Source organism: Salvelinus fontinalis, chromosome 40 (genome assembly GCF_029448725.1).
Source record: "Salvelinus fontinalis isolate EN_2023a chromosome 40, ASM2944872v1, whole genome shotgun sequence".
In the NCBI taxonomy this organism is placed as follows: Eukaryota; Metazoa; Chordata; class Actinopteri; order Salmoniformes; family Salmonidae; genus Salvelinus; species Salvelinus fontinalis.
Window position 1 is genome coordinate 15,307,674 of NC_074704.1, and position 27,104 is coordinate 15,334,777.

The 27,104-nt window shown below is 41.6% G+C and overlaps 1 protein-coding gene across 2 annotated transcripts in view; it reads left to right on the top strand.

Moving 5' to 3' along the window:
• LOC129839789 (VPS10 domain-containing receptor SorCS3-like) overlaps positions 1–27,104 on the top strand; it is a 205,014-nt gene that overhangs the window by 160,422 nt on the left and 17,488 nt on the right. For both annotated transcript variants that reach the window (XM_055907426.1, XM_055907427.1), the window contains exons 8-18: positions 2,555–2,644; positions 3,159–3,338; positions 8,936–9,082; positions 11,281–11,383; positions 14,128–14,204; positions 14,415–14,506; positions 16,038–16,145; positions 16,615–16,732; positions 20,802–20,935; positions 23,523–23,636; positions 24,524–24,695. In XM_055907426.1, coding sequence (XP_055763401.1) covers positions 2,555–2,644; positions 3,159–3,338; positions 8,936–9,082; positions 11,281–11,383; positions 14,128–14,204; positions 14,415–14,506; positions 16,038–16,145; positions 16,615–16,732; positions 20,802–20,935; positions 23,523–23,636; positions 24,524–24,695 — 1,335 coding nt within the window. The remainder of the gene's footprint in view (positions 1–2,554; positions 2,645–3,158; positions 3,339–8,935; positions 9,083–11,280; positions 11,384–14,127; positions 14,205–14,414; positions 14,507–16,037; positions 16,146–16,614; positions 16,733–20,801; positions 20,936–23,522; positions 23,637–24,523; positions 24,696–27,104) is intronic.

The following is a 27,104-nucleotide window of genomic DNA, read 5'->3' on the forward strand; positions in this document are numbered from 1 at the left end:
TTGTAGCGTCATACCCAAGAAGACTCTAACCTAGAGAGGAACCAGGCGATGAGGGGTGGCCCGTCCTCTTCTGGCTGTGCCGGGTGGAGATTATAAGAGTACATGGCCATTTAAGGCCAGATTGTTCAAACGTTCATAAATGAATGGTGCCAATGGTGCCAATGGTGCTTCAACAAAGTACTGAGTAAAGGGTCTGAATACTTATGTAAATGTGATATTCCAGTTGTTGTTGTTTTTTATACATTTGCAAAAATTACTAAAAACAAGTTTTTGCTTCGTCATTATGGGATATTGTGTGTAGATTGATGAAGGAAAGTAACAAATTAATCAATTTTAGAATAAGGCTGTAAACATTTTTTTTTGGGAGGGGGGGGGGGGGTCAAGGGGTCTGAATACTTTCCGATACTTTGTAATGTTCACCTCCGAACCTTGACCGGTTGTTATTCTGCATGGATATTTTATATCTAACCACACATTCTGTATGAAGAAAAGGCACCTCGCGTGACATATGTAAAATATGCAAACCTTTTGTTTGAACCTTCATTCTTGAGTCTGCATTTGCACACTATTCTGATTCAGAAGTGAAATCTAGGGAGTTTTGTATTCTTCTACACCAGTCCCCCTGTATGTCATATTAATCATAATTTATGCAAGAGAGAGAAATCTGGTAATGTGCTGAATTCTAAGTAATGCTGGTGCCTTAATATGTTTTACATTGACATTGTGCAAATGAGGCTGCATCAATTTAAAAGAAAACAGTTAAAGAGGAATAATTATCCTGACAATCCAGTCCAGTATAATTCACTATTTCATCCAAATTGAACTCCAAAGAACTACCTTGCTGTTTGAAGTATTTGAAGGGGAGAGTTTTGGATGTATTTCTATTAGAACATGAATTAGGGCCAGAAGTTTTTCCAGGTCAGGTCACACGGTCAGGGAAAATTCCTGGTCCTAACTATTTCAATTAGAGCCAAAAGTTTTCCCTTGAGAAAGTGGCTTGACCAGGAAAACTCTAGGCTCTTTTATTCTTTGTCAGGGGTTCAGTAAGAACTATCAGCCCTAAACCTGATGCCTTGGAAAAACTCTGCCATCTACTTATAGCCTACGCAGGGCCAAGACTACAGGTTCTACACATGACTGGCTTCATTCTGCCAGAATAATGGAAATGACGATTTCTGGTTTCTTGCCATGCTTGAGGCATCACTACAGACCAGGGTTTGATCCCGGGCTGTGTCACAGCCGGCCGTGTCCGAGAGAGCCATGAGGCGGATTTCCTTGTCCTGTCGCGCTCTAGCAACTCTTGTGGTGAGCCAGGCGCCTGCACGCTGACTTCAGGCGCAAGTTGTAAGGTGTTTCCTCCGACAAATTGGTGTGGCTGACTTCCTGGTAAAGCGTGCAGTGTGTCAAGAAGCAGTGCGGCTTGGCAGGGTCATGTTTCGGAGGACGCATGGCTCTCGACCTTCGCATCTCCTGAGTCTGTACGGGAGTTGCAGCGATGGGACAAGACTGTAAACTACCAAAAGAAGACCTCGAGATTGGGTAGAAAAAGGGGTAAAAAAAATAACAATTAAAATAAGTTCTGTGTTCTAAGAGATCCCTCAACTATGTTTGACCACACTCATACGTCTCCCTAATTAAACCCACAACCACTCAACCTATACCTCCTACCGCATCTTCAATTCAGGGAACCTACAATGTTTTCTCACATTGCGTCACAACCGAACATATTCTATGAAAGTGGGTAATGATAAATCAATCATCCCAATATCTCTTTCAGTTCAAAACCTCTCTCTCTCTCTCTCTCTCTCTCTCTCTCTCTCTCTCCCCCTCTCTCCCGCTCTCCCTCCCTCCCTCCCTCCCTCTCTCTCTCTCTCTCTCTCATTGAAGTGCACTTAGAAGCACACTAAGAGGCCTAATTAGTTCTGTCATATGATAATGATCCTATTTCACCTCCCCCTTTTCCAACCCAGAAAGCCAGCGGCTTGTGGATTAATTTTGATTAATGGAATTACGAAAGAGGAAGTGGATTAAATAAATTGCTATCTAGTGCTGATGCTTGGACAATCACACTTTTGTTGACGAAAATTGTTCTCCTATCCTTATAGCCTCCGAAGCCTGTGCTCTAATTACAGGTTTCTAACACTTTCTTCCCCGCTGGCGGTGTTTGTACTGCATAGGCTAACAGCAGCTAACAGCTCGAGTGTTTGCTTGCTGAGGCGCTGGTATCATTAAGGATGACTTTCCTAAGACAGGCCACTGAGCATTACTTGGGAGAGAATAATGAGGCTATTGATTGTCCCTATGAGATATTTTCCCAAGTCTACCTTCCAAACCACAAAGAGCATCGACAACAGGAGAGGAGGTTCCTCTCTGACAATGAAGTATATATCTTTACATCATAAACAATGTTATCCATGTTCACTTGGGTGAAGGTTGCAACATTTATGAACTTTTTAGATTAATCCAAGTAGTTAATTCATGTGATGTGTACTGTAGCGTGGACAAATTCTGAACAAAAAGGGAATACTCCGTGTTTTGGCTCAACGTGTTCCAGGTTACTACAGCAGGACAGGCCAGCTACTATGTGTCCTACCAGAGGGATCCATTCCTCAAAATCAAACTGCCCAAATATTCTCTGCCTAAGGTAAGCAAAAATCATTTTACAGTGATAAACACCATGCCTACAGTGATACATACAGTCAAACAATTATTCAGATTGAATACTTTTTTTTCTTTCTTACTTTTTAACTGTGCATTGTTGGGAAGGGCTCGTAAGTAAGCATTTCACAATAAAGTCTACACCTGTGGTATACATAGAATGGGACAAATAAAATTTGATTTGAAGTACCCAACAATTTCCCCCTTTGTTTTCTCCCTTCAACAAAAGGATTTAGCTCTAGAAATATCTGTAGCACTACTACACAATGGTGTGTAGTCTCATAGTGCAGTCTCACTCTTCTGTTGCAGCTCTTAAAAGAATACAATATATTGTGTAGAGAACATTGGCAGCTCTAGTGTTAAACATTCAATATGCACACGAGACCTGATCTTGTGACGCCCAACACGTACTCGGCAGCTCGTTACAACCCCAACCCATAAGATCCGTCATCTCTTTATAAATCCTCGAACCGCTCCAACCCCCCATCCTCTGTCACCAGGACCTCCACATCGTCAGCACAGACGAGCACCAGGTCTTCGCGGCAGTACAGGAGTGGAACCAGAATGACACGTACAATCTGTACCTCTCCGACACCCAGGGCATCCTTTTCACCCTGGCCATGGAGAACGTCAAGACCACCCGCGGCCTGGGGGGCAACCAGATGCTGGACCTGTATGAGGTAAGTGTCCACAGTGTGTTTGTGTGTGTGTCTGTAGAGGGGGGGGGGGGGGGGGGGGGGGGGGTGCGCACATGTGTACTACTACCGGACTGGTAGTAGCCTTGTTAGTAGGTCTCTATGTCATTAACATTCATTGCGGCTCGTCCCCCCTCCTTTTTCCCCTCTTTCTCAGGATGAATCCCCAGTTTATCACAGACACTGGCAGGTGTGATGGAGGGAGGCAGAGGAGTGAGATATAGGTCTGATCTTCAGAGTCAGATGTCATTAACAATGCTACTACTACTGATGCTCCTTCTAACATGTGTTTTAATGGTTTACAAATACAGAGTTAGTATTAAAATGAATGGTCACACCCAGTGGGTAAAACTGGTTGAAATGACGCCAATCCAGTTTTCCATTCAGTCTGATGTTGTTTTAACTAGTTTAACCCTCTGGGTATGCATGCATGTGCTAATCACAAACTATTATAAACTGAAGTTATGCTGTATGTATCGTTTTTTTTTTTTTGAAGAGGCTCTGAGATTGCTCTGAGATCCTCTGAAAAAGACTGTAGATATAACTCTGACCAAAGTACTTTGTAGGAGTCCCAAGTATGGTTTTAACAACCCCTGGAGTGTTGGGCTTCAGAAGGCCAATGGCCTCAAAGACTCAGAGAGGAATCATTCACTAAGTACTTTGAGCTCAACAGGGAACAGAGAGACTGAGTGAAAGCAACAGGCTTTTACTCTTTCCCCTGGATTGTCAAATAATGATTTGCCTTTCGTCAGTATTCTCTCACTTTCTCTTTCCCAGTCTTTCTCTCTCAAAAATAAATTATATTATTCTCTGGAATAAAACAATTTTTTCCCCCACTTTAGACTAATGGGAGTAACTTGAGTGTCAGTTGGATTCAATCTGGACAATCTTCCCTTCAATCAAAAAGTTTTTCTCTAACTCCCAGTCGAGTTAATCTTAGCCATTTAGTGTTTGGTTTTTGATTCAATCCATCTCCCAGAGGTATGAACTTCAACACTGAATATTACAGAACTAACTTGCCTAGCACAGTCAATACTCAGAGTGGTAGACCAACAAATCAACAACAGGCCAATGATGAACTACCTGATTCCCTAGTCAGAGCTATAAATAGCTTTTGAATGAGTGAGTGGTAGGAGGGAGGAAGAAACAGATGGAGGGAGGGAGGGTTAGCTAGATGATTTAGGTAATGCAATGGTCATGATGATGATGCTCCTTTCTGTTAGCCTAGCGGTTTGTGTGTATTAGCTCTCTGCCAACCCTCTTAACCCCTCCTCCCATTTCACCCTATTCAGACCCTCTGATTCCCTGATTCAGCAGTGGATCCATATTTCTAATAGATTGCGGAAAACTTCATTAATGCATATTGAAAGATTGTAAAAGGGAAGTGCATGTACTGAGGGAAGTCTGGTTTTCAGTGGTCGTGTATCGGACTAGTGCTACTGTGCTGAAAGTTGTATGTTTTGTCTATGTAGGTGGATCCACATGCATACATCAGTCTGTATTTAATATTACTAGAGTACTGAAAGTTGTTTGTTTTGCCTTCGTAGATGTTTCCACACAAATACAGGTAACTGCCAAAATAATGGAAACACCAACATAAAGTATCTTACCACCATGAGCCAGAACAGCTGCAATGCACCTTCGTATAGATTCTACAACTGTCTGGAACTCTATTGAATGGATGCAACACCATTATTACACAATAAATTCCAAATTTGGTGTTTTGTTGAGGGTGGTGGAAAACGCTGTCTTACACGGAAGCCAAACCGGCTGTGCGCGTGCGCCATCGTGCGCTATCGTGCATAAATGTATTTTGTCCCCCTACACCAAACGCGATCACGACACGCAGGTTAAAATAGCAAAACAAACTCTGAACCAATGACATTAATTTGGGGACAGGACAAAAAGCATTAAACATGTATGGCAATTTAGCTAGTTAGCTTGCACTTGCTAGCTTATTTGTCCTATTTAGCTAGCTTGCTGTTGCTAACTAATTTGTCCTGGGATATAAATATTGAGTTGTTATTTTACCTGAAATCCACAAGGTCTTCTGCACCGACAATTTATCCACACATAAAACGGCCAACCGAATCGTTTCTAGTCATCTTTCCTCCTTCCAGGCTTTTTCATCTTTGAATTTATATGGTGATTGGCATCTACACTTTTACCACAACAACCGGCAAAACATATAGTCTTTCAATCACCCACGTGGGTGTAACGAATGAGGAGATGGCACGTGGGTACCTGCTTCTGTAAACCAATGAGGAGATGGCACGTGGGTACCTGCTTCTGTAAACCAATGAGGAGATGGGAGAGGCAGGATTTCCAGCGCGATCTGCGTCAGAAATAGAAAGGAGTTCTATTTTAGCCCTTGGCGTCACAGACGCTTGTTGTTGCGCGCGAGCAGTGTGGGTGCATTAATTGAATAACATGGATTTCTAAATGTATTTTGCGACGCTCGCGCACGCGACGTGTCCGGTCTGGTCAGCATGTCAGGCACCGCTCCAGAATGTCCCATAAGTGTGCAATTGGTTTGAGATCTGGTGACTGAGACGGCCATGGCATATGGTTTACATCATGTTCATGCTCATCAAACCAGTCAGAGACCACTCATGTCCCGTGGACGGGGGCATTTTATCCTGGAAGAGACCACTCCCATCAGGATAGATCTGCTTCACCATATGTTGAAGTTAATCCCTCAGAATGGCTGTGTATTTATTGGCATTTACCTTGCCCTCTAAGGGGTTGAGTGGACCTAAACCATGCCAGGGAAAATCACCCAACACCATAACAGAGACACCAGAACCCTCATTTACTCAAGAGTTTTCTTTATTTTGGCAGTTACCTGTAGGTCCATATGTACAGTAATTATACTATATGACAGCCACACATAGCTCTACACATATTACTAGATATCACTCTTATAATCAATGAGACATTGATGCCAACAATCATTAAAGCAATGTACTGATGGCTATCATTATTAGTACTGTAACAGTTTGGATTTAGTACCTAGTTAAAATATTAGCTTGCAGGAAGTGTACTGTGCTGTTGCCAGGGGCAAGGTGGCCAGCAGTGTTTTTTTTACCTTGTACTCTACCTCGCCTGTTCTCCCACTGTGATATATCTTGACAGAGGTAATATCTCCATCAATACTGTAGTACCAGCCTACACTCCCTTGGTATTACACCTCTGACTATAAGTTGCTATTCCAGAGTGGAGATCTAAGTCCCTGTCCTTCACTACAGCAGGGACCCTGTCCTTCACTACAGAAGGGACCCTGTCCTTCTCTACAGCAGGGAAGTAGGGACTGTTGGTGGAAGATGCGATAGAGGGATGGGTGTGGGGGGACGATAAATAATTACCGCTGTGATTGACACGTCTGGTCATGGGAGGAGGGAGGGGCCCCATCCCGCCTCATTAGCTGTGTCCATCCCGGGTGGCCGTTTTTCTATGACGATGTCAAACATGGCGCCTATTAGTGCCACTTATACTGGTAAGGTGATACGACTGAGGGTCCTCAATGTCTGCTGCAGTATCTTATTTAAAGCACAGTCGTCAGGTTTACCCCCATCACATTTCCATCCTGGATGGGTTATCGTAGGAAGACAGTTTGACTAAGGAGGCAAGGAGCTATGACTTCTCTCTCTCTCACTTTGTGAGTGGGTGTCACATGGATGTGACAGTTTATCAGTTTTAACATCCAGCATAGCAATGTTGTCACAACAGTGGTGAGCGGTTGATGAGGACACAATTAAAGGGAGATAATTAAAGGACAAGGAGACTGGTTTTGAGACCAGTCTGATGTCTGTCAGCATAGCCGCGGGAAGATGTTTGGGGTTGGGGGTGCTGAGAACATTTTGTGGACTGTGGGGTGGCAGGAATTATTTTTGCCCACGCTACAGACAACTGTAGCAGCCCGCTAATACAGGACTGTTAAGGCCCAGTGCACTACTTTTGTGAGAATTTAAAACAATATATGTAATTATAATTTGCCCGCGTTACAGATGGCTATATCGGTCTGCTAATACAGGACTACTAAAGACTCAGTGCACTACTTTTGTGACTTTTGTGAAAAATCTAATTTTATATATATACAGTACATATAAACTACCGGTCAAAATTTTCAGAACACTCATTCAAGGGTTTTCTTTATTTTTACTATTTTCTACATTGTAGAATAATAGTGAAGACATCAAAACTATGAAATAGCAGATATGGAATGCAGAGGATAATTACACTAGAGTTACCAGCCTCAGAAATTGCAGCCCAAATAAATGCTTCAGAGTTCAAGTAACAGACACATCTCAACATCAACAGTTCAGAGGAGACTATGAGAATCAGGCCATCATGGTTGAATTGCTGCAAAGAAACCACTACAAAAGGACACAAATAATAAGAAGAGACTTGCTTGGGCCAAGAAACACGAGCAATGGACATTAGACCGGTGGAAATTTGTCCTTTGGTCTGGAGTCCAAATTGGATATTTTTGGTTCCAACCGCCGTGTCTTTGTGAGACGAGGTGTGTGTGAACGGATGATCTCCGCATGTGTATTTCCATCCATTAAGCATGGAGGAGGAGGTGTTATGGTGACACGGTCTGTGATTTATTTAAAATTCCAAGGCTCACTTAACCAGCATGGCTACCACAGCATTCTGCAGCAATACACCATCCTATCTGGTTTGGGCTTTTTATTTATTTTTATTTGACCTTTATTTGAGCAGGTAGGCCAGTTCAGAGCAAGTTCTCATTTACAACTGCGACCTGGCCAAGATAAAGAAAAGCATTGCGACACAAACAACACAGAGTTACACATGGGATAAACTAACGTACAGTAAATAACACAATAGAAAAAACGATATACAGTGTGTGCAAATGTAGTGAGATTAGGGAGGTAAGGCAATAAATAGGCCATAGTGGCGAAATAATTACAATTTAGTAGGCTTAGTGGGACTATCATTTTTGTTTTTCAACAGGACAATGACCCAACACACCTCCAGGCTGTGTAAGGGCTATTCTTTACCAAGAAGGAGTGTGATGGAGTGCACAATCCCCTGACCTCAACCAAATTGAGATGGTTTGGGTTGAGTCAGACTGCAGAGTAAAGGAAAAGGAGCCATCAAGTGCTCAGCATATGTGGGAACTCCTTCAAGACTTTTGGAGAAGCATTCCAGGTGAAGCTGGTTGAGAGAATACCAAGATTGTGCAAAGCTGTCATCAATGCAAAGGGTGGCTATTTGAAGAATATATTTTATTTGTTTAACACTTTTTTTGCTTACTACATGATTCCATATGTGTTATTTCATAGCTTTGATGTCTTGAAAACCCTTGAATGAGTAGGTGTTCTCAAGCTTTTGCCCGGTAGTAGACATATTTGTATTAAAATATAAATATCTATTTTTTCAGGAGGTGTCGCAGCACCCTCAGCATCCTACTTCCCGCAGATATGTCAGTCAGGGGGCATGTTGGGTACTGTTCAGTGCTTGAAAAATAAAAATAAAAACATAATGTCATCTGTTTTGGTGGTTTGATTGGCTAGTTTTAGTGTCTGTTTTAGTTTTTGTTCTCTATTTATACCTAGGTAGCAGGTATCAAAGGCATGCTAATCGCAAACAGGAGGCTAGACAACCAGGTGAAGACCTACATCACCTACAACAAGGGCCGTGATTGGAGGTTACTGCAGGCCCCGGCGACAGACCTGGCTGGCAATGACATCCACTGTATACTGGTGAGTTATACTGACGCTAACAGGGAAGGCTCATTGCAGTGGTAATCAATCATGATCTAAGACTGCCTGAACACTTTGAGGTGCTTTCCCAGACCCAGATTAAGCCTAGTCGAAGAGTTAAAGAAGCATACTCTATAGATAATCTCCATTGAAAGTTTATTTTAGTCCAGGAATATGTGTTCAGTTCCCTTCAAATTATATACATCAATGATAACAGTCGTGTTACATCACACACTCAAGGGAGTTTGCTTACTCATCTTAGTGGTAGGGGAATTACTTTACGTAATCACATTTAAGCTATGATATCAAGATGAACTGTGTACACACTCCTTGTTATTTACAGTTATTATTAATTTAGGCGCCCTATCTTTCCTTTTATCCCACGTGAGGCGACTGTAAAGGATGACTATGTAGAGAAATCATTTTGAGACATTAGCAGTAGAGTTCATACTGTTTATTAAAAGCCTAGGGAGGCAACTGTGGGGACTGCACGCCGTGCGCTGAGTGGGCTACAGGTTGAATACGATTGTGCATTTATGTAATATTTTAATTACAGATTCTATTTGATTACCCTGTTAAATCCTGTTTGTCCTTACAGCAATGTCATACTATGAATTGGCAGGGTAATCTGTGAACAGATATAATAGACTTTTGTTGTCGGCTCACCCCTGAGACTTTTTAAATTATACTTTTTTTTATTTACCCTTTATTTAACCAGGCTAGGTCAGTTAAGAACAAATTATTATTTACAATGACGGGGACTGGGAAAAAAAATAAAATAAAAAAGTAGGACAAAACGCACATCACGACAACACAACACTACATAAAGAGAGACCTAACACAACAATATAGCATGGCAGCAACACATGACAACACAGGATGGTAGCAACACAACATGACAACAACATGGTAGCAACACAACATGGCAGCAGCACTACATGGTTGCAGCACAGCACATGGTACAAACATTATTGGGCACAGACAACAGCACAAAGGGCAAGAATGTAGAGACAACAATACATCAAGCAAAGCAGCCACAACTGTCAGTAAAAGTGTCCATGATTGAGTCCTTGAATGAAGAGATGGAGATAAAACTGTCCAGTTTGAGTGTTTTTTGCAGCTCGTTCCAGTCGCTAGCTGCAGCGAACTGAAAAGAGGAGCGACCCAGGGATGTGTGTGCTTTGGGGACCTTTTAACAGAATGTGACTGGCAGAACGGGGGTTGTATATGGAGGATGCAGTAGATATCTCAGATAGGGGGGAGTGAGGCCTAAGAGGGTTTTATAAATAAGCATCAACCAGTAAGTCTTGCGACGGGTATACAGAGATGACCAGTTTACAGAGGAGTATAGAGTGCAGTGATGTGTCCTATAAGGAGCATTGGTGACAAATCTGATGGCCAAATGGTAAAGAGCATCTAGTCGCTCGAGAGCACCCTTACCTGCCGATCTATAAATTACATCCCTGTAATCTAGCATGGGTAGGATGGTCATCTGAATCACGGTTAGTTTGCAGCTGGGGTGAAAGAGGAGCAATTTTGATAGAGGAAACCAAGTCTAGATTTAAATTTAGCCTGCAGCTTTGATATGTGTTGAGAGAAGGACAGTGTACCATCTAGCCATACTCCCAAGTACTTGTATGAGGTGACTACGTCAAGCTCTAAACCCTCAGAGGTAGTAATCACACCTGTGGGGAGAGGGGCATCCTTCTTACCAAACCACATGACCTTTGTTTAAAAATGTGAGAGCTCACATGCAGCTGTGTCTCCCTCTCTCTCCTTATCTCCCTTGACTTGTTGATTTTATGTAAAGACCCTCCCTGTATTAATGACTGATAATGACAATTAATAAGACAAACTATGGAGAGGCAGCATGTTTTGTTTTGTACACAAAATATAGTTATTTGTATAGTTATCTGCCTATGTTAGCATTGTTGTTAGCATTTGGTGTAAATGTAACTCACGGGAAGACTTCAGATTCAAAAGGACTCTATTAGGCATTATTTTTAGGCTTTTTGAGATGAAGACAGCATAGCAGCTTTTCTTTTCCTTGTCTCAAGAACCTCTTGAAATAAAAAGCATATGCTTTGTGCACCTTTAAAGGTCCTTTAGTGTTCTATGTAACATTGGGGATTTGATTGACCAGTGTATAAGTGTATAATGACTTCATCAAATATAATGGACTGTCTGTCATTTCTCAGCCCTTCTGTTCGCTCCATCTCCAACTGCAGACGTCTGAAAACCCCTACCTGTCAGGCAGCATATCAACCAAGGCCTCAGCACCGGGAATCATAGTGGCCACAGGTGAGAGAATACAAAATGAACATTTGATAGATACGATTAGATTAGATTACCTTATTGTCCACTTATGTGAAAATTAATTTGGCTGAATTTGGCTATACAATTTAGGTAATGGTACAAAAGAAGAATAGCTGTCTATCTTTTCCAGGTCAGTTCTGAAATTCCATTTGATTGTGAATATTATGATGATTATCCAATCCCTAACATTACTGATAGGGATCTGCAAGTCCTGCTATTAACAACTCATCTTCGACTGTGTGGGATACAAAATATGAGATACAACATGTTGTTGTATCATATTGACATATTGAGATACAACAACAAAAACGACCTACATCCATGAATCTGCTTTCTTGATCTCTGTCCTCAAACAATATTTACTCTGTCACCAAAACAATAATTTGTACCCTCCTCCGATCCTCTAATCTCTTACTGGATATGTGAGATCCCTAAGCCACTGTGAGCCTGTATAAATGTACTGAATCTGTCCAGAGACACACTATAGCACTTCTGATGTTGTCCTTACTCACAGACGTTTTGGTGATGCAAAGTCACCCGGTTTATTTAAGTGGGCCAGTGCAGACTGAGGACACATGACACAGCAGATTATGTTTGTGTGTGAGTGTGTGTTCGGGTATCTCTACACAACCCTCTGCTTCGGCCCCGTTCATCACTCGCCCTCACACACACACACTCGCCCTCACACACACACACACACACACACACACACACACACACACACACACACACACACACACACACACACACACACACACACACACACACACACACACACACACACACACACACACACACACACACACACACACACACACACACACACACACAGCTGGTGCAGAGATCAGGGGGTGACCCTGAAACACGGTGCTGCTCAACACTCACGCCTGACACTGAACAGTGGTTGGGGGATATCACAAGGCATCAACAAAGTGGAGATATCTGCTCAGAGAGGAAAATGTTACATCATTGCTGAAGAAAAACTGAGCAATATGAAATCAAAGTTTATTTGTCACATGTGCCGATTACAACAGGTGTAGACCTTACAGTGAAATGCTTACTTACAGGCTCTAACCAACAGTGCAATTTCTAAAAATAAAGATATGGGGTGAACAATAGGTGAGTAAAGAAATAAAAACAACTGTAAAAAGACTGTGAAAAACAATAGTAGCGAGGCTATAACAGTAGCGAGGTTATATACAGGCATCGGTTCGTCAGGCTGATTGAGGTAGTATGTATATGTAGATATGGTTAAAGTGACTATGCATTTATGATAAATATAGAGTAGCAGTAGCGTAGAAGAGGGTTTGGCGGGTGGTGGGTGGTGGGTGGGACACAATTGTCCTAGACTTGGCACTCCGGTACCACTTGCCATGCGGTAGTAGAGGGAACAGTCTATGAATGGGGTGGCTGGGGTCTTTGACAATTTTTTGTGCCTGACACCTCCTGGTGTAGAGGTCCTGGATGGCAGGCAGCTTAGCCCCAGTGATGTACTGGGCCATATGCACTACCCTCTGTAGTGCCTTGCGGTCGGAGGCCGAGCAGTTGCCATACCAGGCAGTGATGCAACCAGTCAGGATGCTCTCGATGTTTCAGCTGTAGAACCCATGAGTACCCATGCAAATCTTTTGGTTTCCTGAGGGGGAATAGGCTTTGTGAGACGCTCTGTGAGAGCGTGATCTCACAGTCGTCCAGAACAGCTGATGCTCTCATGCATGCCTCAGTGTTGCTTGGCTCGAAGCGAGCATAGAAGTGATTTAGCTCATCTGTCCTTCCATTTGTAGTCTGTAATAGTTTGCAAGCCCTGCCACATAAGACGAGCGTCAGAGCCGGTGTAGTACGATTCAATCTTAGCCCTGTATTGACGCTTTTCCTGTTTGATGGTTCGTCGGAGGGCATAGCAGGATTTCTTATAAGCTTCCGAGTCCCGCAGCTTGAAAGTGGCAGCTCTACCCATTAGCTCAGTGCGAATGTTGCCTGTTATCCATTGCTTCTGGTTGGGGTATGTGCGTACAGTCGCTGTGGGGATGACGTCCTCGATGCACCTATTGATAAAGCCAGTGACTGATGTGGTGTAATCCTCAATGCCATCGAAAGAAACACGGAACATGTTCCAGTCTGTGATTGCAAACAGTCCTGTAGCTTAGAATCTGTTTCATCTTACCCTTTTCTTATTGACCGAGTCACTGGTGCTTCCTGCTTTATTTTTTGCTTGTAAGCAGGAATCAGGACGATAGAATTGTGTTTGGATTTATCAAATGGAGGGCGAGGGAGAGCTTTGCACGCGTCTCTGTGTGATCTAGAAGGTGATCTAGAATGTTTTTCCCGCTGGTTGCACATTTAACATGTTGATAGAAATTTGGTAGAACTGATTTAAGTTTCTCTGCATTAAAGTCTGCGGTCACTAGGAGCGCCGCCTCTGGTTGAGTGGTTTCCTGTTTGCTTATTTCCTTATACAGCTGACTGAGTGCGGTCTTAGTGCCAGCATCTGTCTGTGGTGGTAAATAAACAGCCACGAAAAGTAAATCTGAAAACTCTATAGGCAAATAGTGTGGTCTGCATTTTAAAATGTTACATCATTGCTTAAGAAAAACTGAGCAATATCCATCCATTCATGAATGTTTGTTCTTCTCTTCTCTGCCTCTATTCTTCATTGTCATTTACACCATCTTCATAGTTTCAGCATCATTTGAACATTTAACTAATGCTTTGTTCCATTTTTATCACAGGGAATATTGGGTCTGAGCTGTCATACAATAACGTTGGAATGTTCATCTCGTCTGATGCTGGTAACAACTGGAGACAGGTGAGTTTGGACTGAATTTGGGGGTAAAATCTAAGGCATTCTAATCATATATTCGAATGTTGTCGTTTGGAAAATAAGTATTTTGGACTGCTGTCTCTGCCTTTTGATCTTGAGGTGTTATGAAACTCTCAGTGTTCAGCTAGATGTGTACAATCGGTAACTGTACGTAAATAATATATTATATTGAATGGGCTGTGTGTCCTCTTTCAGATATTCGAGGAGGAACACAATGTCTGGTTTCTGGATAAAGGAGGGGCCCTTGTCGCTGTGAAACAACCAACCGTCCCCACTAGGCATTTACAGTAGGTTTATATCTAATTCAGTGTTTGTATATCTGAAAACTGGTTGCTGTAACATGTTAGTACTTCTATTGAAGTTGAAGTTAGTACTTCACTTTATATATGATTAAACATATGCAATAAAGATACAAACATGTTGTCAAAAATCTAAATTGGGGGAAAGTGTTTTTCTTCACCAAGTCCCCCTTTTAGTACTTTAACATACCGCCCATCCTCTTCTAAATTGGAGCGCCCACGTTTTGCCTCAGTGAAGACCAACTCAACTGAAACGACATCTCTCTTCTTTTTATATCACTTTAGGAAATTACTTTTATCACCAGTCAAGTGTGGAGGATTCCTTCCTTCCTGGTCGTGTCTCCTAGATGATTTAAGTGCACTAGTGGAGGAAAGGAACACAGTAGAAGCCCTCATATCAGACCCGTTTTCAAATAGTATTTTTTTCTTTCAGTGTTTAATTGCGACATTTAATTGTCTAGAGTGCCAGATGGGTGGGGGCTGCGCTTTTGGGCCAATTCCATTGGATCCATTAGGCCAGGTAACGGGCAACTAAAGTATTTGAAAGATAAATACTATTTGAACCCAGGCAAGCGCTGTAGAAACCAATCGTGTCTCTCTCTCGCTCTTCAGAGCTAGGTTAATAGAAAACATTTCCTGGCCCTGGTATCCTCCTAATAGATGTGTATCAATACTTGGTCTGTTGTCTGAACTTTTAGCCAGATGAAGGCATGCTGGCTGATGGAGGTTTGGATGGAAGCTGCAACATGGAGGCTGCTGCTTCTTGTATCCTAGTGCAAGACTCTGCATTGTTGAGTGTTGTTCCCAACCTTGTCACACACAGTACTCCCGTGTTCTCACATCTGAGGTGATGTTGATGAGACGTCAGAATCAATAGAGAACAGGCCCGGAGGATGAAAGTTGCCCATTCTCTTTTTTATTTTTTTATTTGTCTCCCCACACCTCTCCGCCCCTGTTTTGTAGTCGTTAGAACATGAAACAGTTCTATTCTGGTTTGTTTTGTGTGTTGTGTTATTTCTTCTACATCACCTCACTGTAGACCGTAAGTAAACTCAAGACTTTGAGTTGTCTCCACGCTTTGATAGTCCAACACAGTTCTGTTGTTTAATTCTTCATCTATTCAGCAGAACGTGTACTAACTGTAGTCAATTCGATACAACCTGAGATTCAGCGGGTGACTGTCTATGGAGACTATTCACTCCGCTGATCTTCCATGAACCCAGTTGACTCACTGTAATTGGGAGCATCAGGGCTAGAATTCAGAGTAGTATCCAGGATCAGATCCCACCGGTCCGTATAATCTCATTCATTATGATCTAAAAGGCAAAACTGATCCTAGATCAGCACTCCCAAGTCAGAATGATGAATATTGACCTTCTTGTTACCGCCAGTGAATGGTTGCAGCCCAAATGACACCCTTTTCCCTAGTAGGCTTCACTACTTTAGACCAGAGGCCTGTAGACCCTGGGTGCCATTTGCGATTCATTCAATGTGTTATTGTGTTGTGACTTTGTTACAGAATCAGTTTTGATGAAGGGCGTCAGTGGACCAGACACAGCTTCTCCTTGGTGCCTCTGTTCGTGGACGGGATGCTGGTGGAGGCCGGGACAGAGAACCAGATCATGACGTGAGTCGGGACAATAGAATCATCGAGGGATGACGTGCAGTGATGAATGATCTAGAGACGGGGGATGACGTTCTTTTGTCCTCCGTAGGAAGTCTTAGAGAGATGGAGAAAAGGAGGGATGACGTGTTTAATCTTTCTGTCTGCCATTGTTTTGAGACTCTGTTCCTTTTGGTGAAAGGGAAGGGGATGGAGGGATGAGATGGATGACATAATTTGTCTCTTGACCTTGTTCTCTTGGGAACCCTGTTCCTCTTGGAGGGAAGATATGAGGGGATGGGGAGGAATTTTAATTCAACGACTGCTGACGTCTCGTCTTTATTAACAGACGTTGAAATGGGAGAAAATATTTGATTCATAAGGGTTGTCAGTCTGTTAGCTTAGGACTGAATGCCCCATTGGTGAAACCTTGTGGCGCTGACAACCCTTGTCGAGTTATATTAACCTATGTATCCATCCTTTGTTTCTCAAGGTTTTTTGGACATTTCAGCCATAGGTCTGAGTGGCAGCTTATCAAGATAGACTACAAGTCCATCTTCAACAGGAAATGTACAGAAGGAGACTATCAGACGTGGCACCTTCACAACAAGGTAAGACCTCTTAAACAGGAAGTCGGTCCAACTAATCAATATGTGTCCCTATTACCTAATAACAATGTATTTACATGCTAGTTAGGGACTGTACGTTATTTATAATGACAATACTTGGAGAAAATTGGACCTCTCTGAAAAGAAAATGGATGGCCCTTCCTTCAGGAAAATGTATTTCTACCCGACCTTCCTTAATGGTAAAAAAAAAAAAAAGTGACCCTCCCCTATAAGCAAAATAATAATTAAAACATTAAGTGGATAGCAGAGAACATGCCTACCATGTACCTTCACTCCTAGGACAGATCAGAGCTTTTGATAATCAGTTTTAGAAACCGTTATTCATTTTATTAGATTTGTGGGTTCAAAGACCACCGCGGACAAGGGTAGTGGTAAAAATATATCAATTATAACAAAAGCACTGCAAAAAACAGATTATTAACACATTTCATGCAATTCTACATCATTTTACATGACTGGAGACAGTAAGAATCTTTTTTTAATAGCAAAATAGAGCATGACAACGAATGAGCGCATGCTGCAGCACCAGAGAGGTTTTGATTTCTCTACAGGCTATTGTTAAAAATAGAGGATAGACTATGTCTGCAACAGTGCTAAAGTTGTCTATCAACTGTAAAAAGTGAGCACAACAGAACCAGTTACAACTGAAGTACATGATCATCGATTCATTTGAGAAAAAGCCATTAGTTGTTTAACACAGCAAAAAAAATGTCATTTGGGAAACTATCAGTTTCTATTTTATTCCATGATATTATCGGGAATCAAGGTAATACCCAATTGCAGACTGTGTGAAGTAACAATGTTTATTGTAACAACAGGCGCAGGCAGACGACAGGTCAAGACAGGCAGGGGTCGGTAATCCAGAGTAGAGGCCAGGACGGCAGGCAGGCTCAGGGTCAGGCAGAGTGGTCAGGCGGGCGGGTACAGGGTCGGGACAGGCAAGCGTCAAAAACCAGGAGGATGAGAAAAAGAGGGACTAGGGAAAAACAGGAGCTGAGACAAAATGCTGGTAGGCTTGAACAAACAAGACAAACTGGCACAAACAGACAGAAAACACAGGTATAAATATCCAGAGGATAAGTGGGGAAGATGGGTGACACCTGGAGGGGGTGGACACAAGCACAAGGACAGGTGAAACAGATCAGGACGTGACAGATATTGTTGCTGCAAAATAGATTTGTGTAGAATGTGATTAAGGCATGGGAGTATAATAGCATCTGCTAGTCTAAATTAACTAATTAGGCATGCGTATTGTAGCTCACCACATGATCCTCAAACCAAAGACTGGCCAAACTCGTGTTTCTATTTAATTCTCAGTCATTTATTTTATTTTATTTAATACCGCCTTAATGCGAAATGTACTGTATAGGCATGTTGTTGAAATGCTGTGCACCCCTGCCAGCCTGTAGCATGTCACAAATGTTTCTCAATTTATTTATTTTTACCTCTTGGCGCACAGATCCCTTTAGCGGGATCATTTTCATCCACAACTGCTGAATTGCAAAGCGCCAAATAAAATAAAATTACTACAAATATTTATATTCATGAAATCACAAGTGCAATATAGCAAAACACAGCTTAGCTTGTTGTTAATCCACCTGTCGTGTCAGATTTTGAAAATATGCTTGATAGCGAAAGCAATCCAAGCGTTTGTGTGAGTTTATCGATCACTAAACAAAACATTACAAACACCTAGCAGCAATGTAGATTGTCACGAAAGTCAGAAAAGCAATAAAATGAATCGCTTAACTTTGATGATCTTCAGATGTTTGCACTCACGAGACTCCCAGTTACACAATAAATGTTCCTTTTGTTCGATAAAGATTATTTTTATAACCAAAAACCTCCATTTGGTTTGCGCGTTATGTTCAGAAATCCACAGGCTCGAGCGGTCATGAAGGGCGGACGAAAATTCCAAATAGTATCCGTAAAGTTCGTAGAAACATGTCAAACGTTTTTTTAAATCAATCCTCAGGATGTTTTTAATATAAATAATCAATAATATTTCAACCGGACGGTAAACTATTCAATACAATAGATAATGAAAATGTTGAGCTACAACTTTCGCGCGCAGGGAACTAATCAAAGGACATCTGGCTATCCACTGATGTGTTTTGATAAATCTCACTCATTTTTTAGAATAAAAGCTTGAAACTATGTCTAAAGCCTGTTCACAACCTGTGGAAGCCATTGGAAAATGAATCTGGTTGATATAACCTTTAGATGGAGGATAGGCAGGCAATGGAACAGGGATTTTTCAAAATAAGAGGCACTTCCGGGTTTGATTTTCTCAGGTTTTTGCCTGCAAAATCAGTTCTGTTATACTCACAGACAATATTTTGACAGTTTTGGAAACTTTAGAGTGTTTCCTATCCTAATCTGTCAATTATATGCATATTCTAGCATCTGGGCCTGAGAAATAGGCCGTTTACATTGGGAAAGTTATTTTTTCAAACTTAAAAATTCTGCCTCCTAGCATCAAGAAGTTAAATGGCAGGCTAATGCCTGGAAATAATAATAATATAAACATTTTTAGGCTACCTGGCTTGCTCCTGACTGATTTTAGAGTTAGTATGTTTAATAGCCTTTTAAAATGTTGAACGTCAATTAATAGTGACAGATTCACACATTACTTCCCACACAAAGTACATTTCTTGTCTCCTTGGCTATAGAAGTTGTAGCATAGCCTCTGCATGTCATAGAGACAAACCAAAGATATCCCATATGCATCGGAGTCTCGTCTTTCCCCGGCATTTTACAGCTTGTTTCTAGCATAAAGAATTGCGGATTAAAGTGTCCTTATATATCACTTCATATAATCAGGTCCATACACTTTTATTTCCAAAATAACAAGCTAACAATGGGGTAGGCTTATGCTTTTAGCCATGCTCTTTAACAAAAGCCACAATACCCTCACATACCTCCTCATTTCGAGCCCTGGTTTTAACTTAACACACCAAGCTCTTCACTGACACTGAGATATTTAAGGAGTGCATGGTGACTGACGGAAATGGCTGACAGTCTATGGATAGTAGACTATAATTTAATCTGTCAAACAGGTAGGTCTACTTCTTATGTCTTGAATAGGAAGAAAAAGGCTCCAACACAAAGTCCTCTTGTTGTTAGTAGCCTAAAGTCAAACTAAACTGCTACTGCGCCATAGTAATGTAAATTATGTAAATTACATGAATATGGCTTATTGTGAGGTCAATAAACCTGATAAACAGCTTCATTATGGGCAACAAAACATATTGTTTTTATTAAAATCAATTTTATCAGTAGGAAGTTCACCTCGGGTCTTCCGTTTCATCCTCACTCTCTCCCTCTCAAACTGAACAGGGCATCAGTAGGCCTAGTCTGCAAGCACAGATATATACTTTTTTGGACAAATGAAATAAAAAATCCGGAATAAGTCTTTGACTCGCCTCCTGAAGTGCCATCGTACACAGCACAGTCATTTGTTAGGCAGCACAAAAGTGTTTACATCAGCAAGAGCAGGACAGGTCGGGACTCATGATTGGGAACGCCTATCTATTGCAGTGTGTAATGCAGTGAAACCTAGTTCTATATACACCACCACAGCAATGCAAAACCTCAGGAAGGAAGTACATGTTCTTAGAAATGTAACTTTGCCCTGTGCTTCTCCTAGCATGCTCTTCATATAGCCCAGGCTTATAGCATATAGTATAGTCTATGGATCATTTGATTGTGACCACAGAAGTAGCACACATCGAGATAGTATAATAATTCTCAAAACCTGAGCAATTTCATCGATTACAAATTACCTGACCCTCCTCTGGCCAAAATAAAAAACCCTCCCCCTGACTGAAATTAAAAAAGCATGACCCTCCCCCATTTTCCTCCGGGTACCAATGTTTTTACAAGGTAGATGCAGTGTACTTACAGTGTGTGGCTAGTTCCAATAAACTCAATAGGTTAACATAAGAATGGTTTGACTTGCTGTTCTATGTGAATTTGACATTTGAAAATGACATACTGTAATCCCATGTGCGTTCACTATATGGATTAATATCCTGTATGTGTTTCACAGGGCGAGCCGTGCGTGATGGGCCAGAAACAGATCTATATGAAACGCAGACCAGGAAACTATTGCATGCTGGGAAAAGACTACGCCAAAGTCCTCTCTGCTGAATCGTGTATCTGTCGGGCCCACGACTTTGAATGGTAATTATAGTATACTGGTATAATAACTCACAATTGCAGTAAAATAGAACATGTGAAAACATGTATTTTTATCACAAATCTTAACATGAGTAGATCAACAGAGGTTTCATTGTCCATAAAAGAAAGAGACATGTTGTATGATGCTTTGTCTATGTTGTCCCATTTAAGTCAATTTTGGATTTAATACGCTATTTCAGGATCATTTGGTTCAATTTGCTCCAATTATCAGATATTTTGAGGGATAATTTTCTCCTAACGTCTGTCTCTCTGCTTAGCTTGTTTTGCCATGTTTATAATAACGTAGACAAGACGAGGGGTGTTAATAGGACTGTAGGTTGTTGTTGTTTTTTAGCTTCAAAAGGAAGAGAAAAGCAATGATACATTTGTAAATGCCAGCGGTGTCAGGTCAGACTGTATGAGCTGTAATTAGAATCCATTAGTCTCCAGTGATATTTATTTTAATTATTTTGGACTTAAATTATTATATGACACATTTCACAAACTTCCTGAACACATGGCATGTCTCTCTCTCACTCTCTCACTCTCTCTCTCTCTCTCCCTTGCTATCTCTCTCTCTCTCTTTCTCGCTCTCTCACACTCTCTCTCTATCTATCTCTACAGCTGGCAGTGAAATTCAAAAATGTAAAAAAAACAATCTCTTTGAGAAATGTCAATGTTCAGAGTGAATAACAATACAACTTCTAATTGACTTTGAAGTGTTCACAAAGTCAAGGTCTGAAATGTTTACTGATTGCGTATTGCGTAAGAGGGTGACAATTCACCGGCCTTTTGTTCTGTTGTGCTGTGAACAAAAGGTCCAGGGGTTGATTCCAAAGTGGGACAGTGACTCGACTGAAAACAGAGTTTATACACTGAACAAAAATATCAACACAACATGCAACAATTTCAAATAAATTACTGAGTTACATTTCATATGAGGAAATCAGTCAATTGAAATATATTCATTAGGCCCTATTCTATGGATTTCACATGACGCATCTGTTGGTCACAGATACCAAATTGGCCTCACAGTGGGCCTCATGGTCTCATCAAGATATTTCTGTGCATTCAAATTGCCATCGTAAAATGCACGTGTGTGTGTTGTCTGTAGCTTATGCCTGCCCATACCATAACCCCACAGCCACCATGTGGCACCCTGTTCACAACGTTGACATCAGAAAACCGCTTGCCCACGACATACACGTGGTCCGTGGTTGTGAGGCCAGTTGGACATACTGCCACATTCTCTAAAACTACGTTGGAGGTGGCTTATGCTGGAGAAACGAATATTCAATTCTCTGACAACTTTCCTGCAGTCAGCATACCAATTGCACGATCCCTCAAAACTTTGAGACTTCTGTGACATTGTGTTGTGTGACAAAACTGCACATTTTAGAGTGACCTTTAATTGTTCACATCACAAGGTGTACCTGTGTAATTATCATGCTGTTTAATCGGCTTCTTGACATGCCACAGCTATCAGGTGGATGGATTATCTTGGCAGGAGAAATTCTATGCCTATGGAACATTTCTGGGGATCTTTTATTTCAGCTCATGAAACATGGGACCAACATTTTGTGTTTATGTTTTTGTTCAGTGTATATACATAGATATAACACTCTATATACTATATTAATAATGCGTGAGGAGAGATTAGTATTAATATGTAACCAAAACACGCTGGGAGTCTGCATAACTATAATGTACTAAACTGGACACCATACTTTTCTGTGACTTACTGGAAAGAAATGTAATCTATGCATTACCAAAGCTGTGATTCAGTGGTGCTGTAATGTCCTGTACCCTCATTGGACTCACTTGGTCCCTTATAACTATTATCCCGACCAACCAAAACACCATAACTTCACTTGACAGCCTGTCAATAAATTGGGGGAGGTTCCTAATCACACTGAGGCCAGACCAGGCCATAGGGAGTCCTATAGGGACCTCAGGCTTTGTTGCTTCCTGTTAGTTCTGGCTAGGTAATTAATTGATGAATCATTGACAGCGTCATTATTAGAATCGGCACTTGCCTAACGTGCTTTGCGTGATGTAAATCACTTTGTGATTGGGAGGTAGCTAACGTCAGCCGGTGGAAGTCAGCCATCCCTGACCTGGCTGCCTGTGTTGACATGGAGTCCTCCAGGGCTCAGTCTTCCTACCTCTGCTGATCTGGAGCATTTGTCAACCGCAGCCCAATCAATATATAATAATTATGCGTTGCAATGCAAAAAATATCTATTATTTGTATTATGCTGAGGGGATAGGAAAGGGAAGCTGTTACATATAACACAGTAATACTGTTTGTCCTTTCGCTCAAAATCATATCAAATTGTATTTATCACATTCTTCGTAAACACCAGGTGTAGACTAACAGTGAAATGCTTACTTACGGGCTCTTCCAACAATACAGAGAGAAAAATATAGAAAAATAATAATAAATAGATAATGAGTGACGATAACTTGGCTATATACACAGGCGAGTTGACGTGCAGATGTATGAGGTAAATGAGGTAGATATGTACATTTACAGGAGGTAGAGGTAAAGTGTTGATATTGATCACATTCTCTATGTGATTTGTTATAGTGATTATGGCTATGAACGGCGTAGAGAAGGGAACTGTTTACCAGCGTTCTGGTTCAACCCAGCTGTTGTATCAAGGAGCTGCAGCCAAGGACAGAAGTACCTCAACAGCACAGGGTGAGTTGCACATAGGGACACTATTTGTAACGTTTCTATGTTGTCTATTCTAAGTAAAGGCAACCCTTCTTTATATTTCTGCTCAGTGGGAGGCCATATATTTTTGCTCTGATGTTTTCCATTTCATTTTGTAAAACATTATGATGGTCATATTATGGTCCATGTTAAAAAACCTGAATAGGTGTCACACATTTCAAAAGAGAAGTACAAAAACACATTCAAACTTACAGTGGCTACAGTATCTCTCTGTATAGGTTGGACAATTCTTTGTCATCTTCCCATCTTCCCACTGTAATGAAACACTGGCAGGGTGTCATACCTTCTGGCACGGCTCCTAGTGTGAATAGTGATATTGGCTATTTAGGCCTGAGTCATTCACCAGACAGTAGATCTATACTGAGTGACATAGTGTACTACTGAGAGCTACAAAGCACAGTCAGGAGTCCTAGGACACAGATTAGGACGCCTCAGGATAGTGTAGGTCTGAGGAGAACGGTTCATCGTTAATTTATGCATTCGCTTCCCCAAAAGGTCAAAAGTCACGTTTTGTCCAGAAGTTAGAAAACATGTTGGAGTTTTGTCAATGTGACTGACAACTACTGTACGTCTTGTGGCAGACATTAACGTTCAGGGTTAAAAGTACTTTTTGAATTAGTAATTACTAAGCATTTTTAAGATTAGTCACAGAATAGCAAGTCTTGTTCACTAGCTCTGTCACTTCCACAATCAATTTGAGGTTAAAAACATAAAAAATACGATTTCTAGTCAAGCTTCATTGATGAACGTGACCAGTACCTTAGCCTTGTTAACTAGTAGAGTCAGGAAGCCATAACCTCAGTAAACCATACTGAACATGTACTAACTAATTCATATGGTATCTTCTTAAGGTACCGAAAAGTGGTGTCCAACAACTGCATCAAGGGAGTCAAGGACATGTACACACCCAGGAAGCAGATGTGTCCCAACAGGGCTCCAAAAGGCCTTTCTCTCTCCACCAGAGAGGGCAAGCTTACCGCCGACCTGCACACCAACGTCACCTTCCTGGTGCATCTGGATGAGGTAGAGCTGGGCCAAAAGCCAAAATGGCTTCCTTTTTGTATATCATTGTTCTGGGCCTAGGAGCCCAAATGGACGCCTTTGTACACATTACTGTAATGAGTTGCATTGATTTTTACCTTAATTAAGCCATGTAATGAAAAATCTATGTGTTTTGTGTATTTATGCATGGTTGTAAAAGTAGTCCTAGCATGTGGTGCACAACTCACTCACTGTAGGCCTGTTACTGAGTGAAATATGGATGTTTCTCCAGACATAAGCTTGAAATGATTTCCCTGTTATGTCATCTCATATACACCAACTCCTGAAAGTGTAATAGTCACTTGCAGCACAACATCACCCACACACAGCTACAGACCCCAAGCCCCGAGCTGAGAGACAGAGTAAGAGATAAAGATCTTAGAGAGAGATGCACCCCTGGAGACCCTGTTATAGAGTGATAGACTCAGAGTAGCCTCCTTCTAGGGCCAGGGCCTTGCCTCACTCCCCTCAATCCCTAGACACTGTTCAACCACCTCACATTAAATTCAGGTTGAAGAAGTGAGGTAGCACTCTACTCGGTGCGGTGGTGCTTTCCCCCTGCACTGCAGATAAGAAGTGTCTTTCCCACTAGGTCTCTCCCGGGCCCAGTTGTCACATTACAGTGTGATGAGTTGAGGAAATTAGGATATATTTATTTCACTAAGAGAGGCCTCCTCTGCCATGTGGTCAAAAAGTTTGTGAAATGTATCTTATAATAATTTCAGTCCCAAAATAATTCAAAACAACTATCACAGGAGACTAATGGAGGTGAAGAATCTTCATGGCGTCGGGTCTCATGCATTCGGGAAAATCCTTCGGTCCCATCGAATCAGACTTTAATTTATATTCATGAAGCCCGAGATGGCAGTATTTCTTGGGGAGAGCAAATGGGCCTAAATATGTAATGTGTGGTAATGGCAGGTAGTGAACATGGCAGTTCAGAAAAGAAAATAAAGGAGGGAGGTGGAAGAAAGTTTGATGTTTTGAGAGAGGGATCAATCAATCAATCAATCAATTTTATTTTATATAGCCCTTCGTACATCAGATAATATCTCGAAGTGCTGTACAGAAACCCAGCCTAAAACCCCAAACAGCTAGAATGCAGGTGTAGAAGCACGGTGGCTAGGAAAAACTCCCTAGAAAGGCCAAAACCTAGGAAGAAACCTTGAGAGGAACCAGGCTATGAGGGGTGGCCAGTCCTCTTCTGGCTGTGCCGGGTGGAGATTATAACAGAACTATGCCAAGATGTTCAAAAATGTTCATAAGTGACAAGCATGGTCAAATAATAATCATGAATAATTTTCAGTTGGCTTTTCATAGCTGATCATTAAGAGTTGAAAAACAACAGGTCTGGGACAGGTGGCGTTTCCATAACCGCAGGCAGAACAGCTGAAACTGGAATAGCAGCAAGGCCAGGCGGACTGGGGACAGCAAGGAGTCACCACGGGCGGCAGTCCCGACGCATGGTCCTAGGGCCCAGGTCCTCCGAGAGAAAGAAAGAGAGAAGGAGAAAATTAGAGAGAGCCAAGATTTTCAAAATGTTCATAAATGACAAGCATGGTCAAATAATAATCAGGAATAAATCTCAGTTGGCTTTTCATAGCCGATCATTAAGAGTTGAAAACAGCAGGTCTGGGACAGGTAGTGGTTCCATAACCGCAGGCAGAAGAGGGATGAGATCTGTGGTGTCACACGTCAAGATTTCATTATCACAAAGTGACCTTATAGCATGTCATGTGTACACCATCCAGATTTACTGTACATTAGCTACCTTATAGCATGTCATGTGTACACCATCCAGATTTACTGTACATTAGCTACCTTATAGCATATCATGTGTACACCAACCAGATTTACTGTACATTAGCTACCTTATAGCATATCATGTGTACACCATCCAGATTTACTGTACATTAGCTACCTTATAGCATATCATGTGTACACCAACCAGATTTACTGTGCATTAGCTGCCTTATAGTATGTAATGTGTACACCAACCATAACCAATGGAATGGTCCCAAAAGTGCAAATCAGTCCATCTAGCTCTCCAAGCAGGCTCAATCAAACACTCAAAACATTTGAAATAAAGCGAAAACTATTTGAACCCAGGTATGACACCCCATCAGCACGACAGCACTGACATCACACCGTTTATACCATCCTTTGTGTGTTGACATTCACCTGAACAAGAGTACCTTACACTGTCCTACTGTGTCTGAACCTGAACTAACAAAACCCCTCATTGTCAAGCAGCACTGTTGTCCAGACCATGACGCTTACCCTATTATGCATTTTTGGATTTTGAGGCCCTCTGAGTCACACACGGAGCCACGGACACAAAGCTTGACATTTAGCCAGCAGGCCAGAATCAGTCTCATGCAGATTAGTTAG